The sequence below is a fragment of the Coprinopsis cinerea genome (genome assembly GCF_000182895.1).
Source record: "Coprinopsis cinerea okayama7#130 chromosome 5 map unlocalized cont3.5, whole genome shotgun sequence".
NCBI classification, from domain to species: Eukaryota; Fungi; Basidiomycota; class Agaricomycetes; order Agaricales; family Psathyrellaceae; genus Coprinopsis; species Coprinopsis cinerea.
Window position 1 is genome coordinate 318,848 of NW_003307540.1, and position 19,881 is coordinate 338,728.

Consider the following 19,881-nt stretch of genomic DNA (forward strand, 5'->3'; position numbering starts at 1 on the left):
TCTCCAGTGAAAGCCCGAGGGTTTGTGGGTGCCAGCGCCCCGGTGTCCCGGCTATACGGCCACAGCGGTCTGCAGAGGAAGCATAGACTGTTGCAGACGCCATGTGCTCACTTCTGTAGAACCTTTCAACTCAATGAAACGATGCTCTTGCGTCATAGAGGTCGGAACCTCGGGGAAGCACCTTGGAAATGGAAATTGATGCCCCTATTTTTGATTGACTGGGCGCGTCTTTGGGAGATAGGGGGGCACACTGGACGCGTCTGGGTTCTCCGGTGATATATAATAAGAGTTTGGGGAGCGCAGATGAGTTTCTGTCCATTCTGTCGGCGACTTCTAACCCAGAGGGAGCCCACAAGAAGGAAGAGTGGATTTGAAATTCTGAGACAGAAGATAGGTTTGGAATGTATATTCTAATAATACTCTTCTATTCTACAGGTCTGTCCACCGTACCGGCTCTTCTTCGCACACAAACGCAGTTACTCCGGCTAAGAGAGAGAGCGCGCTTACTGAAGGGTAATGATGAAGACAATTAGGTGTCGAGTTGCTCGACATCGGGTGGGAAACGGGTCGCAAGAATAGCAACATGTCAGGATGAGGATAATCTGAAAGACAACTGAATCTAGAAGACGTTTGAAGCTAGACAACTTGACATTCTTTAATACGATAACCTGCGTACAAGTGTAAATGTCTCTATTGATATTGCTAAACTTGGAGTATCGAGGACCATTGAATACTCAAGGTGTCAAATTTAAGCTTCTTGTCAGTAGCCGCTCGAGTGATCGCCGTGTGTCGATGTGGTACTATATGGGAGCTCACCAGAGACGTGTATTAATCAAGTCACAGCTGAGACTGGAGAAATAAATTCCGGGATATATTCAGCCTGAGTGCGACGTGAATTCGAAGGACCGACGTTCGAACGGGAGACAGTAGAGACGACCCAGGCACCGCCACATCCCCTCATTTGGAAGGTATCCCGACTTTTCGGGTGATTCCGCGCCCGTCGTTCCTCCACTGGCCCAACAGAATCGCACGTTCTCATGCAGAGTTTCATCGATAGACGCCGCCTTCACCTCTACGCTGAAACACAGACGAGGATCCCCGCATTCCCCCGCCAATGCAGGATCACACTGGAATCTACGCTCGGCTCTAGTCCCAACGGCAACGGCACCAGGCTTGAGCGCTGAGTCGGCTCCCTGGGACGCATTAGGAATCCTAAAACGAGCGCGTGGATGTTGACACTAAAGGTGTGCACCGTGCACAGCTATTTTATCGGCCTAAGAGCTCTTATTTAAGAGCTTTAGGATATTCCGATGGACGGTCTTTTTCACCCGTCCTCTTCCCTCGCTTCTCTGTTGAACTGCGATTCGTGATGAAGAAAAGCATTCGATCGCTTGTTAGTTTGTTCTTTGCGCTGTTAAGCCTGTCGGCGTGCGCACAGGCCCAATCCGAGTCGTTCTCATGGGATTCAGTGCGTCCCTCCATCTCCCCGACTAACACAGCGCTTACAGTTCCAACCAGATCCAACCAACCCAGACCGTCAACCTAACCTGGCACCGCTGCAACTTCGACTTCGAATGCTCCACTCTGGAAGTTCCCTTGGACTATACCAACCCCACAGGACCCAAAGCCTCAATCGCCTTAACGCGCATGCCAGCAAGAGTTCCACGCACCTCGGAGGAGTACAAAGGGCCTATCCTCTTCAACCCCGGGGGGCCGGGGCAAAGTGGAATCGACTTTATCCACACACTTGGGTACTGGCTCGCAATTGAACTTGGTCCTCATTTTGATCTTGTTGGGTTTGATCCGCGAGGTACGTCCCAGTCCGCCAGGATCACACTCACATCTCGAAGTTTGCGTATTGAAGTCCGTCCCCTGTGATCTGACCAATATAAACTTTCAAGGCATCGCCCGTTCCACACCCCGCGTCTCACTCTTCAAAACCCAAGCCGAGCGCACTTTCTTCGAAGAAAACTACTTGAAACAAATGGTCAGCGGTTCCGGAGAAGGCGTGTCTAAAGCATGGGGTCTGGGACATGTCATCGGTAAACTCGCCACAGCGCACAACGCAGAGGAGAACAGGTATTTAGAGCATATAAATACACCCAATACGGCTAGAGATATGTTGAGGATTGTGGAAAGCTTTGGGAGGGAGAAGCTGATGTATTGGGGTATTTCGTGCGTTGTTCTTCTGGTTGTTTTCTTTTGGTGTGTGTGCTTGGGGTTCAAACTGATGTTGGAGCATTAGGTATGGCACTGTTTTAGGCGCGACGTTTGCGACTATGTTCCCCGTAAGCTAACCCCGCTTCAAACCTTGGACCGAAAGGTAACATGTTCTGACTGTAAATGTATAGGACAAGGTCGAACGAATGGTCCTAGACGGCGTCGTCAACATGGACGACTACTACAACCGTGCGTCTCCCCCCTCCCTCCCCTCCTCCCCCTCCCCTTTCCCTCCTCACTCACACAACCCACCAAACTCCCCCAGTCACCTTCAGCGACGACCTCCAAGACGCCCCCACAATCCTCACCCACTTCTTCGACGCCTGCGCATCCGCCGGGCCCTCCACCTGCGCCTTCCACGAGTCCACCCCCTCCGGCATCCAATCCAAATACCTCTCCCTCATCAACCAAATCCGCAACTCACCCATCCCCGTCTATTACCCCAATCGTTTTGATGGGAGGCCGGTCTACGGACTCCTCGACTACTCGAAATTCCAAACCGTCGTTTTTTATTCGTTGTATAGTCCGTATGCCTGGTTTCCGAGGCTGGCAGAGGCGTTGGCGGCGCTACATGACGACCGAAATCCGCAGCCGTTTTTCGAGTTGGGCGGGGCGCGGGCGTTTGAGTGTCCTTGCGAACCAGATCATGAGGACGAACCGGATCGTGGTGTTGTGGTGGAAGGTGCGGCGGTTATCGCATGCAGCGATGGAGCACGAATCCCTCCCGGCTTGGAGGAGATGAAGCAAGCTTTTGCGGAGTTTAGTGCTAAATCAGAGTGGGCGGGTGTATGGGCGTGGGGGCGGATGAGTTGTCTGTGTGTTCCATCCATCCATCCTCTTGGGTTGTGTTGTAATTTTGCTCCATTGACAGGGGATGGCCTAAGAAGACGCCCGGGCCTGCGCTTGAAGGACCGTATGTCGCCAATACGAGCCACCCCATTTTGTTCATCGGGAATACCGCTGGTACGTCCTCAGTTCAATTTCCTCGCGAACCGCTCCCTCAAGTTTGATATTAATTAACGCCTTGGATGCTAGACCCCGTAACCCCACTCGCTCAGTACGCCTCTCCTTTCCCTCCTTCAACAACATCCAAGAGCTAACTAACCACCCATCTCCGATTTACCTCTCCCAGCGCAAAGAAAGTATCCAAAGGATTCCCCGGCTCCGTCGTCCTCACACAAGATGCTCCTGGGGTACGTTGGACACTCTTCATTCATCAAATAAATCTAACCTCGTCTCTAAATCATATTCTAACCCGTAATACCGCATCCCAGCACGGCTCTATGACCACAACCTCATTCTGCACCCAACTCCGCATCCGCGAGTACTTCAACAACGGAACACTGCCAGAAGTTGGAACCGTATGCGACGTTGATGCTTCGCTTTTCCCGAGTGACAACGAGGGTAATAAGAGGAGGAACGAGGGCAATAAAGGGGACAATGTCAGCGAAAGTAATAAGAGGAGGACGAAGAGGGACTTACTTGCCGACTCGCTAAGCGCAACAGGAAGCTTGGAAGGCGTCAATGTAGAACAATGGATGGACGCTGTCGAGAAGATCGCGAAGGAAGCTGCGGCTCGTCGTGTCTATGGTCCTTTGAGGACCTGAATATACTTTAATTACCTGTAAAGACTCCGTAGTTGTATGAATATCGAATACATAGTCTGAATAAGAGATTAAGTACAAATTTGCCTGTAAAGAATGTGAACGGAGCCTTCAGGGCCTAACTCTTCTTCGTCCTGTCTCGTTAGGCGATCGTGTCACGTGAGCTGATCATTGACTGTAGTTTTGCATAGTTGCGTAGTGGAAAGGGTGTAGCAAAGGCTCTCATCAATTGCCGCAAGAACTCACCATACGGCCTAGGGTGCCTGCCGTCAAATCCGCAATCGAGCCGACATTGACAGGAGCGCTAATGGGGAGAAGGGCGCTTAACTTCAGTATTACCTATTAAGGAAAAACCGTCCCTAACACCTGAGGCCATACGATCCCGGAATCCCCCGACCACCTCCCCAACGTTCCCTTCCCTTCACACTCATCACACACACACACAGAGCAGAAATTCGAGAATTATGCAATGTAATGAAAATTATATGCACCTCAAAAATGCTCTACTCTACCATCTAACCACCGCCTACTCATAAAGCTCTTTTTAATCGTTTAGGACTGAGCGACGAAAGCCTTGCCCTTCTCGATGTTCTTCTTGAGCTCAGGGAGGCAGGCCTCGAGGAGCTTCTGTTCCTCAGCAGAGATCTCGCCAATGGGGTGGATCTTGGCAACACCCTCAGTCTAAACATAGCAAGATCAGCGTCCAGGTATATAGAGAATCATGAGAAAGAAAAGACGTACGCCAAGCTCAACGTTGGAGGAGAAGAAGTCGATGCCCTGGCTCTCATAGAGGGGGCTCTTGACAAAGGTGGGGGTGATGACGCCCTTCTCTCCGTTCAAACCACGGAGCAACGAGTTGGTGAACTTGGCACCAGCATAGGCCATGGACAAGGTCGCGCTTCCCGCGCCGTCCTTCGCCTTGACGACTTCATCACCGCCATACTGGATGCGGTGGACGACCTTGCCGTAGGCCTCGCCGGAGATGGTCTTGCCGGTGGGGGACTGGGAGAGGAGGGGCACGATGGTGGGGCCGCTGTGGCCGCCGACGACGGTGATGGGGGTGTCGAGGGGGTTCTTGCCGGTGACCTCGCCGACGAAGCGGGCGGCGCGGACGACGTCGAGGGTGGTCACGCCGAAGACGCGGCGGGGGTCGAACTTGCCTTGCTTCTCGAGGGTGGCGGCGACGATGGGGACGGTGGAGTTGACGGGGTTGGAGATGATGAGGATGTGGGCCTCGGGGGAGACACGGCCGATGGCGGCAGCGAGATCTCGGACGATGGAAGCGTTGGTCTGAGCACAGAGTTAGTTCATTGTAAACTGGGAGAGTTGGGGAAGACTCACGTTGAAGAGATCGTCACGGGTCATCTTGAGAGGATAAATGAGCTTAATGAAGTGGTAAATTAGACACGTGAAGACTTACACCGGGCTGCAGGAAATCGTCAGTTCATGAACACGCGTTAGAATGAGCAGGAATACACACCTTACGGGGGACACCAGCGGGGATGACGACGACCTTGGCACCCTCAAGGGCCTGGTCGAGTTGGTCGGCAGCGTATCCCTTGACCTGTAACACCGAGTTAGCAATCCAACCTGGTTCGGAAACGCGGTGGAAAGGATAGCATACCTCGCTGGCGGTGTCGACGTGGCTCACATCAGCAGCGACACCAGGAGCACCACGGATATCGTAAAGGCTCAAAGAAGAGACCAAAGGATCGCTCTTGAGCAGCAAGGAAAGAGGCTGTCCAATTCCTCCACCAGCACCGAGAACGGCGACACGAGTCTGTCTGACGGCAGAGGTCGAGAAGGAGCGGGCAGAGACAGTCCTGAGAGCAGCACGAGCGAACATTTTTGAGTTTCTGAGAAACCTTTTGGATGAAGAGGAGAAGGTGGTGGTTGTGGAGAAAGGTAGAAAAACCGGTGACACGCCCTATAGAATGCCTCCGTAACTTGTCGGACGAAATTTCGGTCGGAGTCGGCACGTCACAAATGGTTGGGGCAACTGCAGCCGGCCCGTCCCCCCGCCCGACCCTTTTCCTCTGACCTCATCGTTCTCGACGACGAGCTCGTCACAAATGGCGACAGACTTTTGGGCTAGCTCCCACTAGTAAGGTCGAGCGTCTAGTATCCAATAAAAGACAGTTCTGACTAGGTTATAGCACGCGATGGATTGTAAACCGGGCGGTACTCAAGCAGGCACGCGCAGACGACCTCGTCTACGTGTCCGACCCTGAACATCTAGACTTTTTGGCCATCTATTTCGCCAACAGTGAGCATCAATATCCTCCCCAGAAGAATTTAGCTGAGCCACGCTCCAGTTATCACCAGGTTGGGGAAGAAATTACAACTAAGGCAGCGAGTGATTGCGACCGCTACCGTCTTCTTCAGGCGATTCTACCTCAAGAACGCTTATTGTGAGACTGAACCGTTCTTGGTCATCTCAGCCTGCATCTATGTCGCTGCTAAGGCTGAGGAATCACCCGTGCACATCAAGAACGTGATCGCAGAGTCGAGGAGTCTTTTCAGCCGTACGTCCCTCGTAGCTAACCACCAGCGCTTAAAGTTGATTCGCCTCCAGACCACTATGGCGTCAAGAACTTTCCCTCTGACAACTCCAAGCTAGCAGAGATGGAATTCTATCTCGTCGACGATCTCGAAAGCGACCTCGTGGTGTACCATCCATATCGCACACTGCTCGCCCTATGCAGAACGTCTTCTGGCGAGGACTCTGATGGTGAGGAGGGCGAAGAAGGAGAAGAGGAAGAAGCTGGCGAGTTGGGTGGCAACCACGGTGCTGGTGTGGGTATAGACAAAGGATCGCGGTACTGGGGAACAGGCGAAGGAAAACTCGTCCTGTCCAAAGAAGCCCTTCAAATAGCCTGGTTAGCAATCTCCTATCATAAACCAATGAGACCCAACTAAGTTAACCCCTTTCAGGTCTATCATTAACGATACCTACCGTTCTGAACTTTGCCTTCTCTACCCCCCGCACCTTATCGCCATCGCCGCACTCTACCTTACGTTCATCCTCCACCCGCCAGATCGCACATCTAGCACCGACACCGCTGATAGCCACGAGGACGAGAAACGCCAGCCCCGCCGGTCTTCCCGACAAGCCCACCACCACCACGCACCCAAACCACCCGCCAAAAATCCCGACCCCATCACCTTCCTCGCCCAACTCAACGTCTCCCTGCCTCTAGTCGCCACCATCGCCCAAGAAATCATCTCGCTCTACACGCTATGGGAACGATACAAGGAGGACGGTGCCGCTGATGCACCCGTCGCCGGTCTAGCGAGCAGCTCGAGCAAGAAGAGTATAGCTTCCCGCTCGAGCAGCCATACCGATCTCAAAGCTGGTCTCTTATCATCGAAAGGCAAACCCCGGAGCGGGGTACACGTCACCTCCGTCTCCAGCGAAACAACCATCCCCGTCAGGAGCTCCCTGGAACGCGAGTCCCAGTCTGCACTCGCGCTCCCCTCCGCACCAGCGCCAGCGCCGATAACCACCGCCTTCCTCTCCCAGATCCTCCTGGACATGCGGGAGTCGCGGCTACTCGATCTGGCGTATGGAGGTGAAGGCGAGTTGTTGGGTTTGCCCCCCAGTATGGCGAGTTCGGTGGCGCTGCCGGGGCCGGGTGGTGTACCACTTGGTGGGCTGCATGCGCATGATCAGGGTTCGGGGACGTCGTCTGCTGCTTCGTCGGTTATGACTGGGGTGTCGATGAATCAGCAGTATCACCTTAATAGGGTGTTGGGGATGAATGCTTATGGGTGAAAAATCGTAGTTTTGCGTATGGATGTACGTCCTGGATTTTCTTTCGGCTGCTACATCCTGACACCCCTCCCAAAGGTATTATTAGCTCTACAATTCAAGCCAATCAATGTACCTTTAGGTCCGTCCAATTCAAAACCCACAAAGTGATCGCCTCATTAATCACTGTCGTCTCTAGCGCCCATTCACCCCTACCTCAACCTGAAATTATATTTGGGCCCGGTGTTATTGCAAGACTTGCTCCAACTGCGGTATAATCTCGTCCGCGACTACCGAGTGGTTCCCAAGAACCCGAGTAGTGCTAAATCTCCAAGTACCGACCAAGTTAGCAAGCTTCCCGCGGCACGTCTCGATCAGAACGCTCTCTCCCAGGTTCTCTGCACGGTTCCAGTGATCATGAAACCCCCGCAGGGGCAGCCTTAACCTACCGGCGCAGGGAAACGAGCGATATCTCCAGGGATGAGCTGCCAAGAGTGTACTATGTTGCCACATGGTTGGCAGATGTCCCAATCCCTTTGCGATGTCTTCGAGGAAAGTAACCTACGATCTGAACGGTACGTCACTGTCTTTGGACACTAGCTGCTGTTGGTATCAGGATAACGTTTATCTCTCCCCTTCTTAGATGACAAGGTTCACATGGATGTGCGCAGAGAGACTCGTGCGCGCGTTTGGGTGATCTCCTGATCTCCCAGTGGCGGATGCGAATTTCAAGTCGGGTGCGAATCTGAATTTCAAGTTGATGAAGAAGCTACTCCGAACCGAGCAACGTTACTCCAATCTAACTATGTTGGGGGGACGGCGGCTGGGATAAGGGACAACATGTTGCATGTTGCCTCATCCCCGTTTCTGGCGGCTCGAAGATTTCGTGTCTCCACTGAGGTGGGGTCTGCAGGGGTGAACCTTTGAACCGTAACGACTTTGAAGACTTGAAGAGGAGAAGAAGCTATTCTAAGGCACGCCAGTCCAATGCGGACCCTGTGGTTTCTGCGTTTCGCTGCTGTTGGACGGCCGGGACGACCGAGTGCGCAGACTAGAACTCGGCTTAAACTAAGGTCTGGTTAGCCAAACGCCTAACATCTTCTGTCTGAAACTTACTGATCAACACAACAGGGGCTGAAGGGATCATTGATTCACTTGTCACAAGGGTCTGTTTCTGAATCTGTTCAACGCTATCAACGCTACGTACGTATGTACATTCTCGCTTTAAGTATCCCTTCTCGTAAGAGCGAAGGGATCTTTCGTGGTGGCGAACCATCAATGACGGTTTCGTCGGTTTATGTTATGGGTAGCCGTTACAGGGTAACATACATCCATGCTGCGTAGTTGCTGATTCGTATAAAAGACAGAAGGGATTGTGTCATTGTCATCTTTGATTTCTTTTCCGTACGTTTCCACTTACGCCTCTTCAGTAGATCCCCCTGTTCACTGCACCCCGTTGTCCTCACCAGTCGACGACGACTTTGACCTACGACGTCCCCCGTTCGACTTGGCCTTCGGCGGCTTCCACTTGGACTTGGACTGGACTTGGACTTGGACTTTGGCGGGCTTCTAGATCTTCAGATGGATATCGACGCAGAGGAACTTAGGTTGACTGCCTACCATTTGTACGTCGTTGACCATTGGGTTTAGACTGTGTCGTATACATTGGAGGAAGACAGTTCATTGACTCGATTTTATATTCACCTTTGTTAGGCTAGTGGCGAAGTACATCCAAGTTTCGGGCCTCGGGATATTGCTCTATGATCATTGTGCGTCTCGTCCCCTTCATAATCCTCGTCCGCAACGCAACGCTAACGTTAACGCTCACTTCTCCGTTCTGGGTTCTAGTCATAACATTCGACATCGAGGTGCACTCTCTCTCCGAGCACCAAAGGAACGCACTACTCACTCTCCCCACCGTTACTCCACTCCACCTTCCTGCCTAAATGCCTGAATGGATACGACCCCACACCCCCGCTCACAGCTCGAGAAGATCTGGAAACGGAGGGTCTCCCTAGGTTCAGCGTTGTTCCTTGTCAATCGGTATGGAACGCCGCTGCAGTATGTGGCAATTATTAACGGTGAGTACAACTTGAGCTTGAGGGCACATGATGGGGTCCCGTGGTCAATTATATTCATTCATCGACTTTGACTCTACCCAATACAATACGATACTTAGCATTCCATGATCCCCGGTGGACGAAAGAGGTTGGTACGCTTTTACCCCACCACCACCCGCTCCGTCCTCTGTTTGGTAGTACCGGAACTGACGATACCCCTTTTGTTCATATGGAATTCAGCTGTGGGTACTTTGCTTTGGACAGGAACATGACGTCCCCTAACCGTCCCGAACCCACGCTAGATGCGACAAGTACTCCGTTTTCGAAGGAGCGTCGAGTGTTGCCATGGTCGGAAGTGCGTACATTGTTATACCATCAACCATCTCTGTTCCGGCATGGATCATAACCTAACGGACGTGTGCATGAAATGGCAGTTTGCGAGCGTGAGTCTTCACTATCCCTTGATTTTATTTTGTGGTATACGTAATGTCGAATACTAACGAGCCTCACTTCACCGCCGACATGTCTTAGTGGTGATGATACTCCGCGTCTACGCCCTCTACGCCCGGAGTAAACGCGTTCTGGTATTCCTGATGACGCTGTGGACAGCACAGATTGTGCTATCCGCCATTGGTCTGAGTACGGGATTCGGTACGTCCCCGACAGACAGCGATATTGGATGCCTAACGCTGAATCAATTTTGATGATGATGCACTGTTCAGCCATCCCATTACCGCCGGGCTTGGTAGGCTGCATCTACACCGGAACACACCATCTTTTTCGTAAGTTTCAACGCTTATCAAAATCCTCCGATGAGGAGCTGATAGATGATTGGGTGGTTTGGCGGTCGACAAAACAGCCTGTCTCTGGGTTACACCACTCGTAACAGACTCGGTTATCTTTTTCATGACGATCTGGAGAGGAAGGAGGTATCTGACGAGTTTTTCTGGATCACCGTACGTCCATTTTCCTGCCTATCGCAGATTTCAAGTGTATCTGATTAGAGACTTTGGGGATGTGGACGCTTAGGACGAATCATGTCTTCGTACGAGACGGCGCCATTTACTTCCTTGTCATCTTCCTTTCCAACTTGGCCAACACATTAATCTTCTTCGTGAGTCCACTCGTCGCTCTTTCTCATCGCTCCATCTCTTAATTAACCTCTTCTGATATGCATCCAGGTGACGACAAGAGGAGACCTCAAACCCATCGCCGCCTCCTTCAACCAACTCCTAACATCAACAATGATCTCCCGCCTAGTCCTCAACCTCCGCTCAGCAGGTATCCACGAAGACAACCAGCCCCCGGGGTTCACCATCCCCCCAATCTCGCACGACCTCCGCTTCGCAGGTCGTACAACGGCAGCACAAGGTTTAACCGCCATCTCCACTGTGACTGAGGTGACAGAGACGACGGAAGGACAGAAATCGGAAGATATCATGTTGTCGGATTTCTCTCAGGCTCCGGCGATGGATTTCAAGCGCAGTTTTCCTGACCCCGGAGAGGATGTAGAGTTTGATCGGACGAGGTTGGTGGGGAGACCTCGGGCTGTGTAAAATAATGGATGGAATGACATGTAGCCGAGTTAGTACGTGTGTACATCAGCAAACCCGCACGCGTCATGACATTGTACATCTGACCACCTTGTAGAACTTTAAGCTCTCCACATTCGTTCCTATCGGAGTTCCCTGACTTCTTGCGTCTGTATTACCTACGTAGTTTTAGGTTCACTGCGGCCTGTACTGTATGGCCTTTAGATTCCTCCACTGCAAGTGTCAATGATTGAACGGGCCTCTCAACCGGCCAGCGCTGCCTGTCAAAGTTGAGGGTATCACGGTGATCAATTAGCACAACCCTCCCTGTGCATCAAAGGCGACTGGATCCAGGTTACGAACCTGTTGATTCAATTCAGTTTCTGCAGATCATGTGCGTATCGTGACACTTTTGTCCGTTGCTTGAAAGTTGGCACAAAGGCCTAATCACCGGGATAGAGCATTGCTTCAGCTGGATCAAGTTGCCAAGTTCGGGCGTTCCGGACACTTTAGCGCCCGCTTTAGCCGAGAGCTCCGAGGACTCGGATCCAAAGAACATGGTCAGCGATGGGTAGGGCTTCCCGCTCACATAAAACAAATCTCCTACTAAGGAGACATAGCAAGTCCATAGTGCTAAGGAAGGATGGACGCAAGGAACTTCTCAAGCGCAAGCTAACCACGCAAGGGAATCCAGAGCAATAAAGATACCGTTTATATTCGTACATTCTACATCTTTTAGTATTTCACTACCCAAAGTCCATTGAAAAAACAGATCAGAGGCGGTCGACGTTGCCGAGGTCCCTGCAGGACTGCTTAACACGCTCGGCCAAAACCTTCTCACCCTCGCGTATCCAGACACGGGGATCGTAGTACTGGGATAGAGGGTCAGGAAATGTATGAGCGGAAAAATGACTTGAGAACTAACCTTCTTGTTGGGCTTGTCGGCACCTTCGGGGTTGCCAACTTGAGTTTGGAGGTAGCCAGACTTCTTCTCAATGAAGTCGCGGACACCAGTGAGGTATGCGAATTGGGTATCAGTGTCGACGTTCATCTTGACGACGCCGTTCTTGACAGCAGTAGAGATCTCCTCGAGAGACGAGCCAGATCCACCGTGGAAGACCAGGTACCTGTTAGACTCTCGTCAGCAACAAGATAGAAAGCGTATTAATGGCGAAGACGTACAATGGCTTGGGGTTGTTTCCACCGATCTGCTTGAAGGCGTACTCTTGGTGCTTAGCCAAAAGCTCAGGGTGGAGCTTGACGTTTCCGGGCTTGTAGACACCGTGAACGTTACCGAAGGCAGCAGCAATGCTGAAGTTGGGGCTGATGGCGCTCAAGGCCTTGTGGACGTCATAGACTTCCTCGGGCTGGGTGTAAAGGGCGGCATTGTCGACGCCAGTGTTGTCGACGCCATCCTCCTCACCACCAGTGATACCGATCTCCATCTCCAACCAGATACCGAGGGGCGCCATGCGCTTGAAGTACTTGACGCAAATCTCGATGTTCTCGTCCTTGGATTCCTCGGAAAGGTCCAACATGTGAGAGGAGAAGAGGGGCTCGCCATGCTCCTTGTAGTAGGCCTCGTTGGCCTCGAGCATGCCATCGAACCAGGGGAGGAGCTTCTTGGCGCAGTGGTCACTGTGCAAAATAACAGGACTGCAAAATGGGATGAGTCGATTGTCCGGATCTTGAGAGGAGGCTGACCACTTACACGCCGTAGAGCTTGGCAACATTTCGGATGTGGAGAGCGGCGCTGACGGCACCAGCGATGGAAGCTTGCTGCTTGTCGTTGGCGAGACCCTTTCCGGCGAAGAACGCGGAGCCTCCCTGCGACACTTGGAGGATGATAGGGGACTTGATGTCACTAGACGCGGGATCAATATTGGGACGGCTTCGCGAATCTCATGGGCCTACCGAGCAGCTTCGAGAACCGCGTTGGCAGTTGAAGTCGAAGTTACGTTCTAGTAAGCAATCAGTGACCTTGTCCATACAGTTCCGATATCCAGTACTCACGATGGCCTGTTCAATGGATCCAACCCCTCTTCAGTAACTTATCATTCCAGTCTACAAGGCGCATTGCGAACTCACAGGAATAGCAAACTAGAAAATCTGTTCAGCGAGGATCGCCTTTAGCAGTTGGATGATGGCATACCTGGTTCTCCCTAGCATACTCGAAGACCTTGCGAACATTGTCGCCAGTCAAGACGCCAGCCTATAGATTCGATCGCGCGTTATCAGTGACAACGGACTAGTGATGGCGAGGACACCGCGCTGCTCGCTGCGGCTGACGACGAGGACGACGATTACTTACGGGGACGATGTCGAGGAGACCCATTTGTGAAGATTGAGAATCGAGAGGACGATGGTGGTGGTCCAGAACCAAGAAGTTAGCGACTTATATACCCCCCCTTTTAGGCGGGAGATGACGGTGATCGATGTCATCGCTCATCACGTGCCATGGATTTATCGGTGCCCCGCCGCCCCTATTTGGAAGTCCCGGAAGCGCCTTGGCTCTCGTTTATGACGATTAGCTACCCGAACCGTGCCAGTGCTTAATTACCGGCGGATCTTAACAATTTTATAGGAGTTTCAGAGATGCAAAACCAGTTTCTAGTCTCCGTTGCTGACCTAATCGCCAGAGATGAGAAGTCGATCTCTTGGCTGAAAAGGTCTGCTCCCATTTGCCGCGTCTTTGGCTGGTGGGTCGATTCGGCCATCTCGGTGATGGAGACGCGAGCCTTGAGAGCCCAAAACGTCATGTGACAGTCTCGGATATATTCGAATTATTGACCTATTTATTGACTGAATTACCGTAGAGTTGCTCGATCGTGGTGTAGAATGTCTCAATCACTGTAGATTGGCGCAAATAATGTTCATCGTGCACGCATCCATCGTCTCAACGATGTTCGGGTCCATTCCTTTCAATCCAGGAGCTCAAACTCCACAGAAACCAAGGCCGGATGGAGGCCAGCCTCCCCAGCCTCCTCCCCCTCCTCCCTCAGCCTCCAAAACCCCTCGAGCATCTGCGCGTACAGCTGAACAGAAGGTCGATAATGTCCTTCAAGCTATAACAGACAATAACCTCAACCTCGCCACGTTTTTGTACCTCCTCTTCCGGCTCGAGAAGCGTGATCCCCGGAGCAAAGGTGGCCTGGATGGAATCAATCCTTTCGACAAACTCCCTGCCCAATCCGATCCTAATCGAGCCACGCGAAGCGAGAAGCATCAACGTATGCTCACAGCATTCTTTAATGGCACCTCAAAGCCGCACCTTGGGGTAATATTAGCAGAGATTTGGAGAAATGCTCGAGAGACAGGAGACTCCCCAGCAACGACACACCCCTTCGAAGATAAGAAGCCTTTCACGGAAATTCCCCTTGCCATCAAAGCATTTGCCACATTTGCGAGTCGTGCCGTCATAGATATGGTTGGAGAAGAAGCTGAGCGGATGGTAGAGAGGAGGTCAGGCTTGCATATCCGTGCCCAGCTGAAGGAAGGAGGCAGAGGGAGCCGTGAAGACGAGAGAGCTAGCTGGGCAAAGATAGAAGACTTCAGTTTTGAGAAGGGTGCACAGATTGCGAAGGAGAACGCACCGGTTCTCTGGAACTGCATGCTAAAGTTCACGGGTTACAATGAAGAAGAAGATCAGGGCCCGGTAATTAAATACCGTCCGAAGCGACTGGTACGTGTCCGTAACCGTGATGTTTGTAGTGACACTTAACGGACATCTTAGGTTTGCACTAATGCTATAATGTCACTCGCCTTTGCGAAATCCAATCGTGCCAACCTCATTCCTTTATGTCGAGGTATCTGGATGTTTTCGGCGCTTGCACCAAAGACGATGTTCCGTGTTGAGAGCCGACTCGGAATGTCCGTTTCCTACTCATCCACCCATCGAGCCCTCAAAAACATGTCCAAAGAACAAGGAAAGGAGGTAAGGGAACTCGTGGTCGGGTGAGAGGTCGTCGAGGAAACATGTGTGGTGTGTCAGCGACAATATCCAAGCCTACAAGAAGAAACGCGACCACGGTCTGGGGAGGGTTAGTGAAATGGTCAAAGGAATGGCGGCAACTGCAATACAGATGGATAACATCGACCCAGAAGCTTTCAACCTGACAAACCTGCTTGAACGACAGGCGAAGAACGAACGACGCACATTAACAGCTGATATGATACTGGACGATATCGATTGGACGCACCTTGAACGAGTAGCCGCCTACCAATTCCTCTCCGTCCTCATCCATCATGTACCCTCGCTTTCCAACTCCGACCATCGAAAACACCTCAAACAGTTCTCCGACAGTGGCCTAAAGAAGTTCGAGCGTCCGAAGAACTTTCAGTCCAAGGTATATCCATTGGCGACGAACAGTGCAGACGAGATGAAGGTTCAGGAGCTGAGAGAAGCAATCATTGATTTCGCATCCACTCAGCTCGGCATAACGGAGGAAACCATCGACAATCGTTGCTGGCCCTTCTCCGGCGATGGAAAGACATTTGACGCCTTTCTTCGCCTGCGGAAGCAGTCTTCAGTTGAAGAGCTTACCTTCGAAAGCTTTGGTTGGATGATCCCACTGCTGGAGGTGTGGCATGCCAAATGGACTGACTTATCGCGGGTCGTTCGAGGACATCACGGCGACAGCACCGACCCAAGCTCTTTGGCCTTCTTCGCTCAGCTCACCGGTTGTCCCCAGCCAGCCGATCTCCGAAAGGTTGATTTTTACGATGGCCAGCACCTTGTGAATCTTTCATTTGAGGCATTGGTGTTGAATGTATGGGAGTGAGTGTCGTCTCTCATCTGTGTATCGAGCAAAATGACTAACTGAAACAATGCAGGCAGGAGTTCAGAACAACCGACCTCGTACAACACTTCGAACACATGAGTACCCTCCCTCCCTTTGGGGATCTTGTCTCTCGCGCCAGACGGCTGTCTCATAGCCACGCATCTTCACAAGCCTATCAATTTGTGTCTACTCCTTCCCAATCCATGAGGAATCCCGGCATACCTGTTGGCACTGAGTGGACAACCTCCGAAGAGATACAATCGACAACTCCAGCAAATCCTGCTCCCAATCCGACACCAGATACGGGACCAGCGACAAGTGATCTTCAAGACGAGGGAATTGCGATTCCAGACCCCGACCCACTCCCGGTTCCCCAGCCGCCCGATACCAGGGAAAGCGATAAGGCTGCAGCCAATATCACTTTATTTTTACGTGACGCGCTGTGGTGGCGGGAGGTCTGCCTTGCCGTTTCCGAGGGTGACACAGGTCGATTGCTTGAAATGTTCAAAGTGAGTCGAAACTCCACAGCAATCGCACTTACACTCACCGTTGTTCATCAGGTTTGGATCTTCACATTTGCTGGGAGCAAGAACCCATTCTATTCAACCTTCCTTCTCGAGATTTACTGCAACTTCAAATGGGAATTCTCCCCGGAACTCCGACATGCGTTGATGTTCTATTGGCTGGTTAATTTGAGTGGTCTTCCGGGTTGCTATATCGAACTTGACCTTTTGCAGGAGCATTTTAATTTCTGGCTGGAGGAGATGGTTCAGCACAAGGGGAAGTCCTTCGATGATCCTTTCTACCGCGAGGTTGTCGCCCGAAACATCCACCACTTCCTTAAACTGAAAGATGAAATGGAACAGAGGGTCCAACTGCAGGCACGGACAAAACGTCACACCAACCCAAAGCTCGACAATGAACGGAATCTTCTCCTCAGTCATATACGGCAATTCCAGTTGAACAAATATCGAGCTGGACGGACATACGGGTTCTCGGTTCAAGACGATTTTTCCGTCGGGCACGACAAGATTGTAGACGGCAAGTTAAAGAAGTTTATTGCGCGGTCGTCCGAATATGCTACGCGGCTACAGGCACGCGGGTATGGAGCTATCGAGGAAGGGAGCGAGGCAGAGAGGCTTGAGCTGGATGAGGACCTCGAGTTAGAGGGACGAGGACTTGCGAGACGAGCTGGAGGACATACCAGTGACATCACCTCGTCCGCGGATGGTCTCTGTTGATGGTGAAGTCTTTGTAGTGGAAGGAGACAACGAGGAGGATTAGAAAACGGATGTCATCAATAGGGTAGCTAGTTAGACTTACCGTCGTATGTATCCGCAGTCGCTTTGCAACCGTGGGCTGGTTCTCCTTTCCGAGGGACTTCGCATTTCGTTTGCGGGTTTGAGACGATGTGGTGCACCCATCTCTGATTGTGCACAGAACCGGGGGGTTGTAGCTGTCTTTGAGTTCGTCTGGCACGTGCAACGGGGGTTGGACTCCCTGTATGATTGTTGACAGTGGTGGTGGGTCGAACTCGTCTTCTAAGAAGTCGGGTACTTGTGATAAGGTCGAACGAGGTGGTATGCGAATAGTCAGCGGCAACTGTGGTGGCGGTTCATCCGGTCGTGCTTCAGCATTACGAGCAGCAGTGAGTGCTTGAAGATCATGTAAGTAACTGGACACGAGAATCACCGAATCGGCGTACCTTTGTTTCGTGCTCTCGTAGCTGCAGCTCTTGCGTTCCTCACAATCCGGGCATCCTCAATGTGCTTCACGTACACTGAGATCAGTCTGGTAAGCTGCTCAAAAAGAAGCGGACCGTCGTCCTCTAGATATGCCCACCCAGAAACCGCAGTCTCGAAACTGGTGTACGAATTAAATGTCGAAAGCCGTTGACTAATGACTGATACTTGGATTCCTTTCCAATACCTGTGAAACGGGGCATAGCGCGCTTCTGGAATGTCCTTCTGGCTCCACTGCTTGCGCGCAAAGTCGTCCAGCCATAGCTTGAGGTTGTCGAGCATGGATTTGGTGAGCTTGGAAGGAAGGCCCGTGGTTGCTCCTTCGGACGGTTGCGATGTTGAAGTCGGTGGTGGGTTTGGAGCTGCGCATAGCTGATCAAGCTGGATTAGAAGTGGAGCCGAAGTGTTGGGAGTGGAAGTGTCGGGCACGCTCGGTACGGCGACTGTTGGGATGGTCGAAACAGTCGGTGGTGGTGGTGGTGGAGGTGGTGGTGGTAGGTAGCGTTGAAGGCGAACGTGCCACTGAATGTCACACGAGCCACATGGAAGTGTACGTTGGGCGGCGGTGCATGTGACAGCAGGGTCATAAAGCGGGTTTCCCAAAGAGATATTCTTCTCGCACTCGAGGCAAAGGCCTAGAAGGTATGCGAGAAGAAATCCCCGGAGATACACATCCAGGCGATCGACTGGATCTTCCTTAGGTTTCTTGGTGGTGTTCGGACTGGGAACCCGGATTCTCTTGAAGGCGATGGCCCGTTGATACAGTGCTTGAGGTGAGGCGTCGTCGTTGTTGAGTTCGGCGATGTCCTTCCGGAGAGAGTCGAGAATGGATTGGGGGACGTATGTGAGTCCGAACGCCTCCATCATAAGGTTCCTCCCTGCCCGGCCATTTTGTTGCACCAAACTTTCCAGGCTCTCAGGGACACCGAGGTTGATAGAGAACTGAATGTTGCGAACATTCATTCCCATGCCAAACGCGACCGTTGCAACGATGACAGAAGTCTCCGGATCTTGGGCGAAGAGGTCGAGGGTTGTCTGGTTGTAACTCGCGGATGTCATGCTGCTCCAAAGGCGAACAGCTCGATGTTGCCGGCGCAAAGGGTAGAAGCGCCATCCGTACGATGCAACCCGCCATTGTAGGTCAAGCGAGGCCACATAGACGACCCGCTTTGATGCCAGGCTGGAATAGCCATTTGAGGTCGGGAAACGAGGTCGACGTGATTGGGTGGGTGAGCTCGGCGACGGCAGTGCAGATATTGGGACGCTGGATCGTAGTTCGTAGGCAATGGAATGACCCTGGAACGAGGTGAAGCTCCTTGCACAGGTCGTCGAGGCCCTTCTGAGTGAGTGTTGCTGTGACGGCGGCAAACGCGCAATGTTTTGGTAGTCGATGACGTAGTTGGGCCATCTGGCGGTATGCGACGCGGAATTCTTGAGACCATGGGACTAGGACGTGGGCTTCGTCGATACCCAGGAGTACGAGGTTGTGTCGAAAGGTGTCGTCCTTCAAAATCGTCCCAATTTCGTCTGACGTGAGCCTTTCAGCGGACAAAAACACCATCGACCACTGACAGTGCTTGATCTCCTTGTAAAGATCCCGCCCCTCCTCCCGTGCGACTGCCAACGTATGACTGTTCACAGAAACAGCCCGTATCCCAAATAGCTTCATTTCCTCGGCCTATTGCAGCGCTTTAGTGAGCCATTGAGCCAAAAGTCATCGACAACGTACATGTGCATTTCCGAGCTCAACCAGAGGTGTGACAACCAAGACCACCGGTTTGGGAGGACAAAAGGATGGAACATTGGGTCTGGGGTTTGCACCAAGGTACTGATAAACAAGAAGAGGCGTGAAAAAAGTCGCCGTTTTGCCCATAGCTGTCGAAGCGATGACGATGAGCGGCCTTTTCTCCATAACGCTCGCACAGGCCTCTACTTGAAAGTCCCTGGGTCCACTGGGCCATTGCTCGATTAGCGATTCAAGAATTCCGCGAATTAAGGCCCTTTTTGCATCATCGAACCACGAGAAGGGCGCCGACATTGTTGAAAGGGGGCAAAGACATGTCTTATTGGAGGATGTGGTATGGTGACAGAACAAGGACCAACAGATCAACGACGCGCGACGCGGTGCCCTCCAGTGCACGTGAGGCCTCCTACCAAATTAAGGATGGCCCGATTGATGTCCGATCGGGTT

General features: G+C 52.1%; 7 protein-coding genes across 7 annotated transcripts; 4 read left to right on the forward strand and 3 right to left on the reverse strand.

The window, feature by feature from the left end:
* Positions 1-1,369: 1,369 nt before the first annotated feature.
* Positions 1,370-3,827, forward strand: CC1G_06657 (hypothetical protein; the record flags this gene model as incomplete). Its single annotated transcript, XM_001839392.2, has 11 exons — positions 1,370-1,468; positions 1,519-1,810; positions 1,902-2,175; positions 2,246-2,288; positions 2,352-2,409; positions 2,486-3,035; positions 3,092-3,183; positions 3,256-3,277; positions 3,353-3,413; positions 3,495-3,672; positions 3,727-3,827. 11 exons carry the CDS (start codon positions 1,370-1,372, stop codon positions 3,825-3,827), a joined length of 1,770 nt encoding a protein of 589 aa, XP_001839444.2.
* Positions 3,828-4,280: 453 nt separating this feature from the next.
* Positions 4,281-5,723, reverse strand: CC1G_06656 (malate dehydrogenase). Its single transcript, XM_001839391.2, has 6 exons — positions 5,449-5,723; positions 5,305-5,388; positions 5,245-5,250; positions 5,166-5,189; positions 4,566-5,114; positions 4,281-4,505 (listed from the first exon to the last, which is right to left on the reverse strand). The coding sequence occupies exons 1-6, from the start codon at positions 5,668-5,670 to the stop codon at positions 4,377-4,379; spliced, it is 1,014 nt and encodes a 337-aa protein (XP_001839443.1). The 5' UTR covers positions 5,671-5,723; the 3' UTR covers positions 4,281-4,376.
* A 136-nt stretch (positions 5,724-5,859) lies between these two features.
* CC1G_06655 (G1/S-specific cyclin-C) lies at positions 5,860-7,784 on the forward strand. Its single transcript, XM_001839390.2, has 7 exons — positions 5,860-5,933; positions 5,981-6,090; positions 6,140-6,349; positions 6,400-6,703; positions 6,759-7,623; positions 7,675-7,717; positions 7,775-7,784. The coding sequence occupies exons 4-5, from the start codon at positions 6,450-6,452 to the stop codon at positions 7,597-7,599; spliced, it is 1,095 nt and encodes a 364-aa protein (XP_001839442.2). The 5' UTR covers positions 5,860-5,933; positions 5,981-6,090; positions 6,140-6,349; positions 6,400-6,449; the 3' UTR covers positions 7,600-7,623; positions 7,675-7,717; positions 7,775-7,784.
* A 1,745-nt stretch (positions 7,785-9,529) lies between these two features.
* CC1G_06654 (hypothetical protein) lies at positions 9,530-11,191 on the forward strand (the record flags this gene model as incomplete). The annotated part of the gene is made up of 6 exons (XM_001839389.2): positions 9,530-9,656; positions 10,167-10,286; positions 10,358-10,417; positions 10,495-10,591; positions 10,665-10,749; positions 10,817-11,191. The coding sequence occupies 6 exons, from the start codon at positions 9,530-9,532 to the stop codon at positions 11,189-11,191; spliced, it is 864 nt and encodes a 287-aa protein (XP_001839441.2).
* A 669-nt stretch (positions 11,192-11,860) lies between these two features.
* Positions 11,861-13,528, reverse strand: CC1G_06653 (fructose-bisphosphate aldolase). Its single transcript, XM_001839388.2, has 9 exons — positions 13,479-13,528; positions 13,320-13,379; positions 13,256-13,267; positions 13,181-13,186; positions 13,082-13,128; positions 12,879-13,031; positions 12,350-12,823; positions 12,093-12,294; positions 11,861-12,039 (listed from the first exon to the last, which is right to left on the reverse strand). The coding sequence occupies exons 1-9, from the start codon at positions 13,500-13,502 to the stop codon at positions 11,941-11,943; spliced, it is 1,077 nt and encodes a 358-aa protein (XP_001839440.1). The 5' UTR covers positions 13,503-13,528; the 3' UTR covers positions 11,861-11,940.
* Positions 13,529-14,069: 541 nt separating this feature from the next.
* Positions 14,070-17,189, forward strand: CC1G_06652 (hypothetical protein; the record flags this gene model as incomplete). The annotated part of the gene is made up of 5 exons (XM_001839387.2): positions 14,070-14,849; positions 14,901-15,101; positions 15,181-15,944; positions 16,001-16,457; positions 16,509-17,189. The coding sequence occupies 5 exons, from the start codon at positions 14,070-14,072 to the stop codon at positions 17,187-17,189; spliced, it is 2,883 nt and encodes a 960-aa protein (XP_001839439.2).
* A 447-nt stretch (positions 17,190-17,636) lies between these two features.
* CC1G_14545 (ATP-dependent DNA helicase RecQ) lies at positions 17,637-19,728 on the reverse strand (the record flags this gene model as incomplete). The annotated part of the gene is made up of 4 exons (XM_002911067.1): positions 17,637-18,870; positions 19,061-19,217; positions 19,263-19,368; positions 19,420-19,728. 4 exons carry the CDS (start codon positions 19,726-19,728, stop codon positions 17,637-17,639), a joined length of 1,806 nt encoding a protein of 601 aa, XP_002911113.1.
* Between the last annotated feature and the right edge of the window lie 153 nt (positions 19,729-19,881).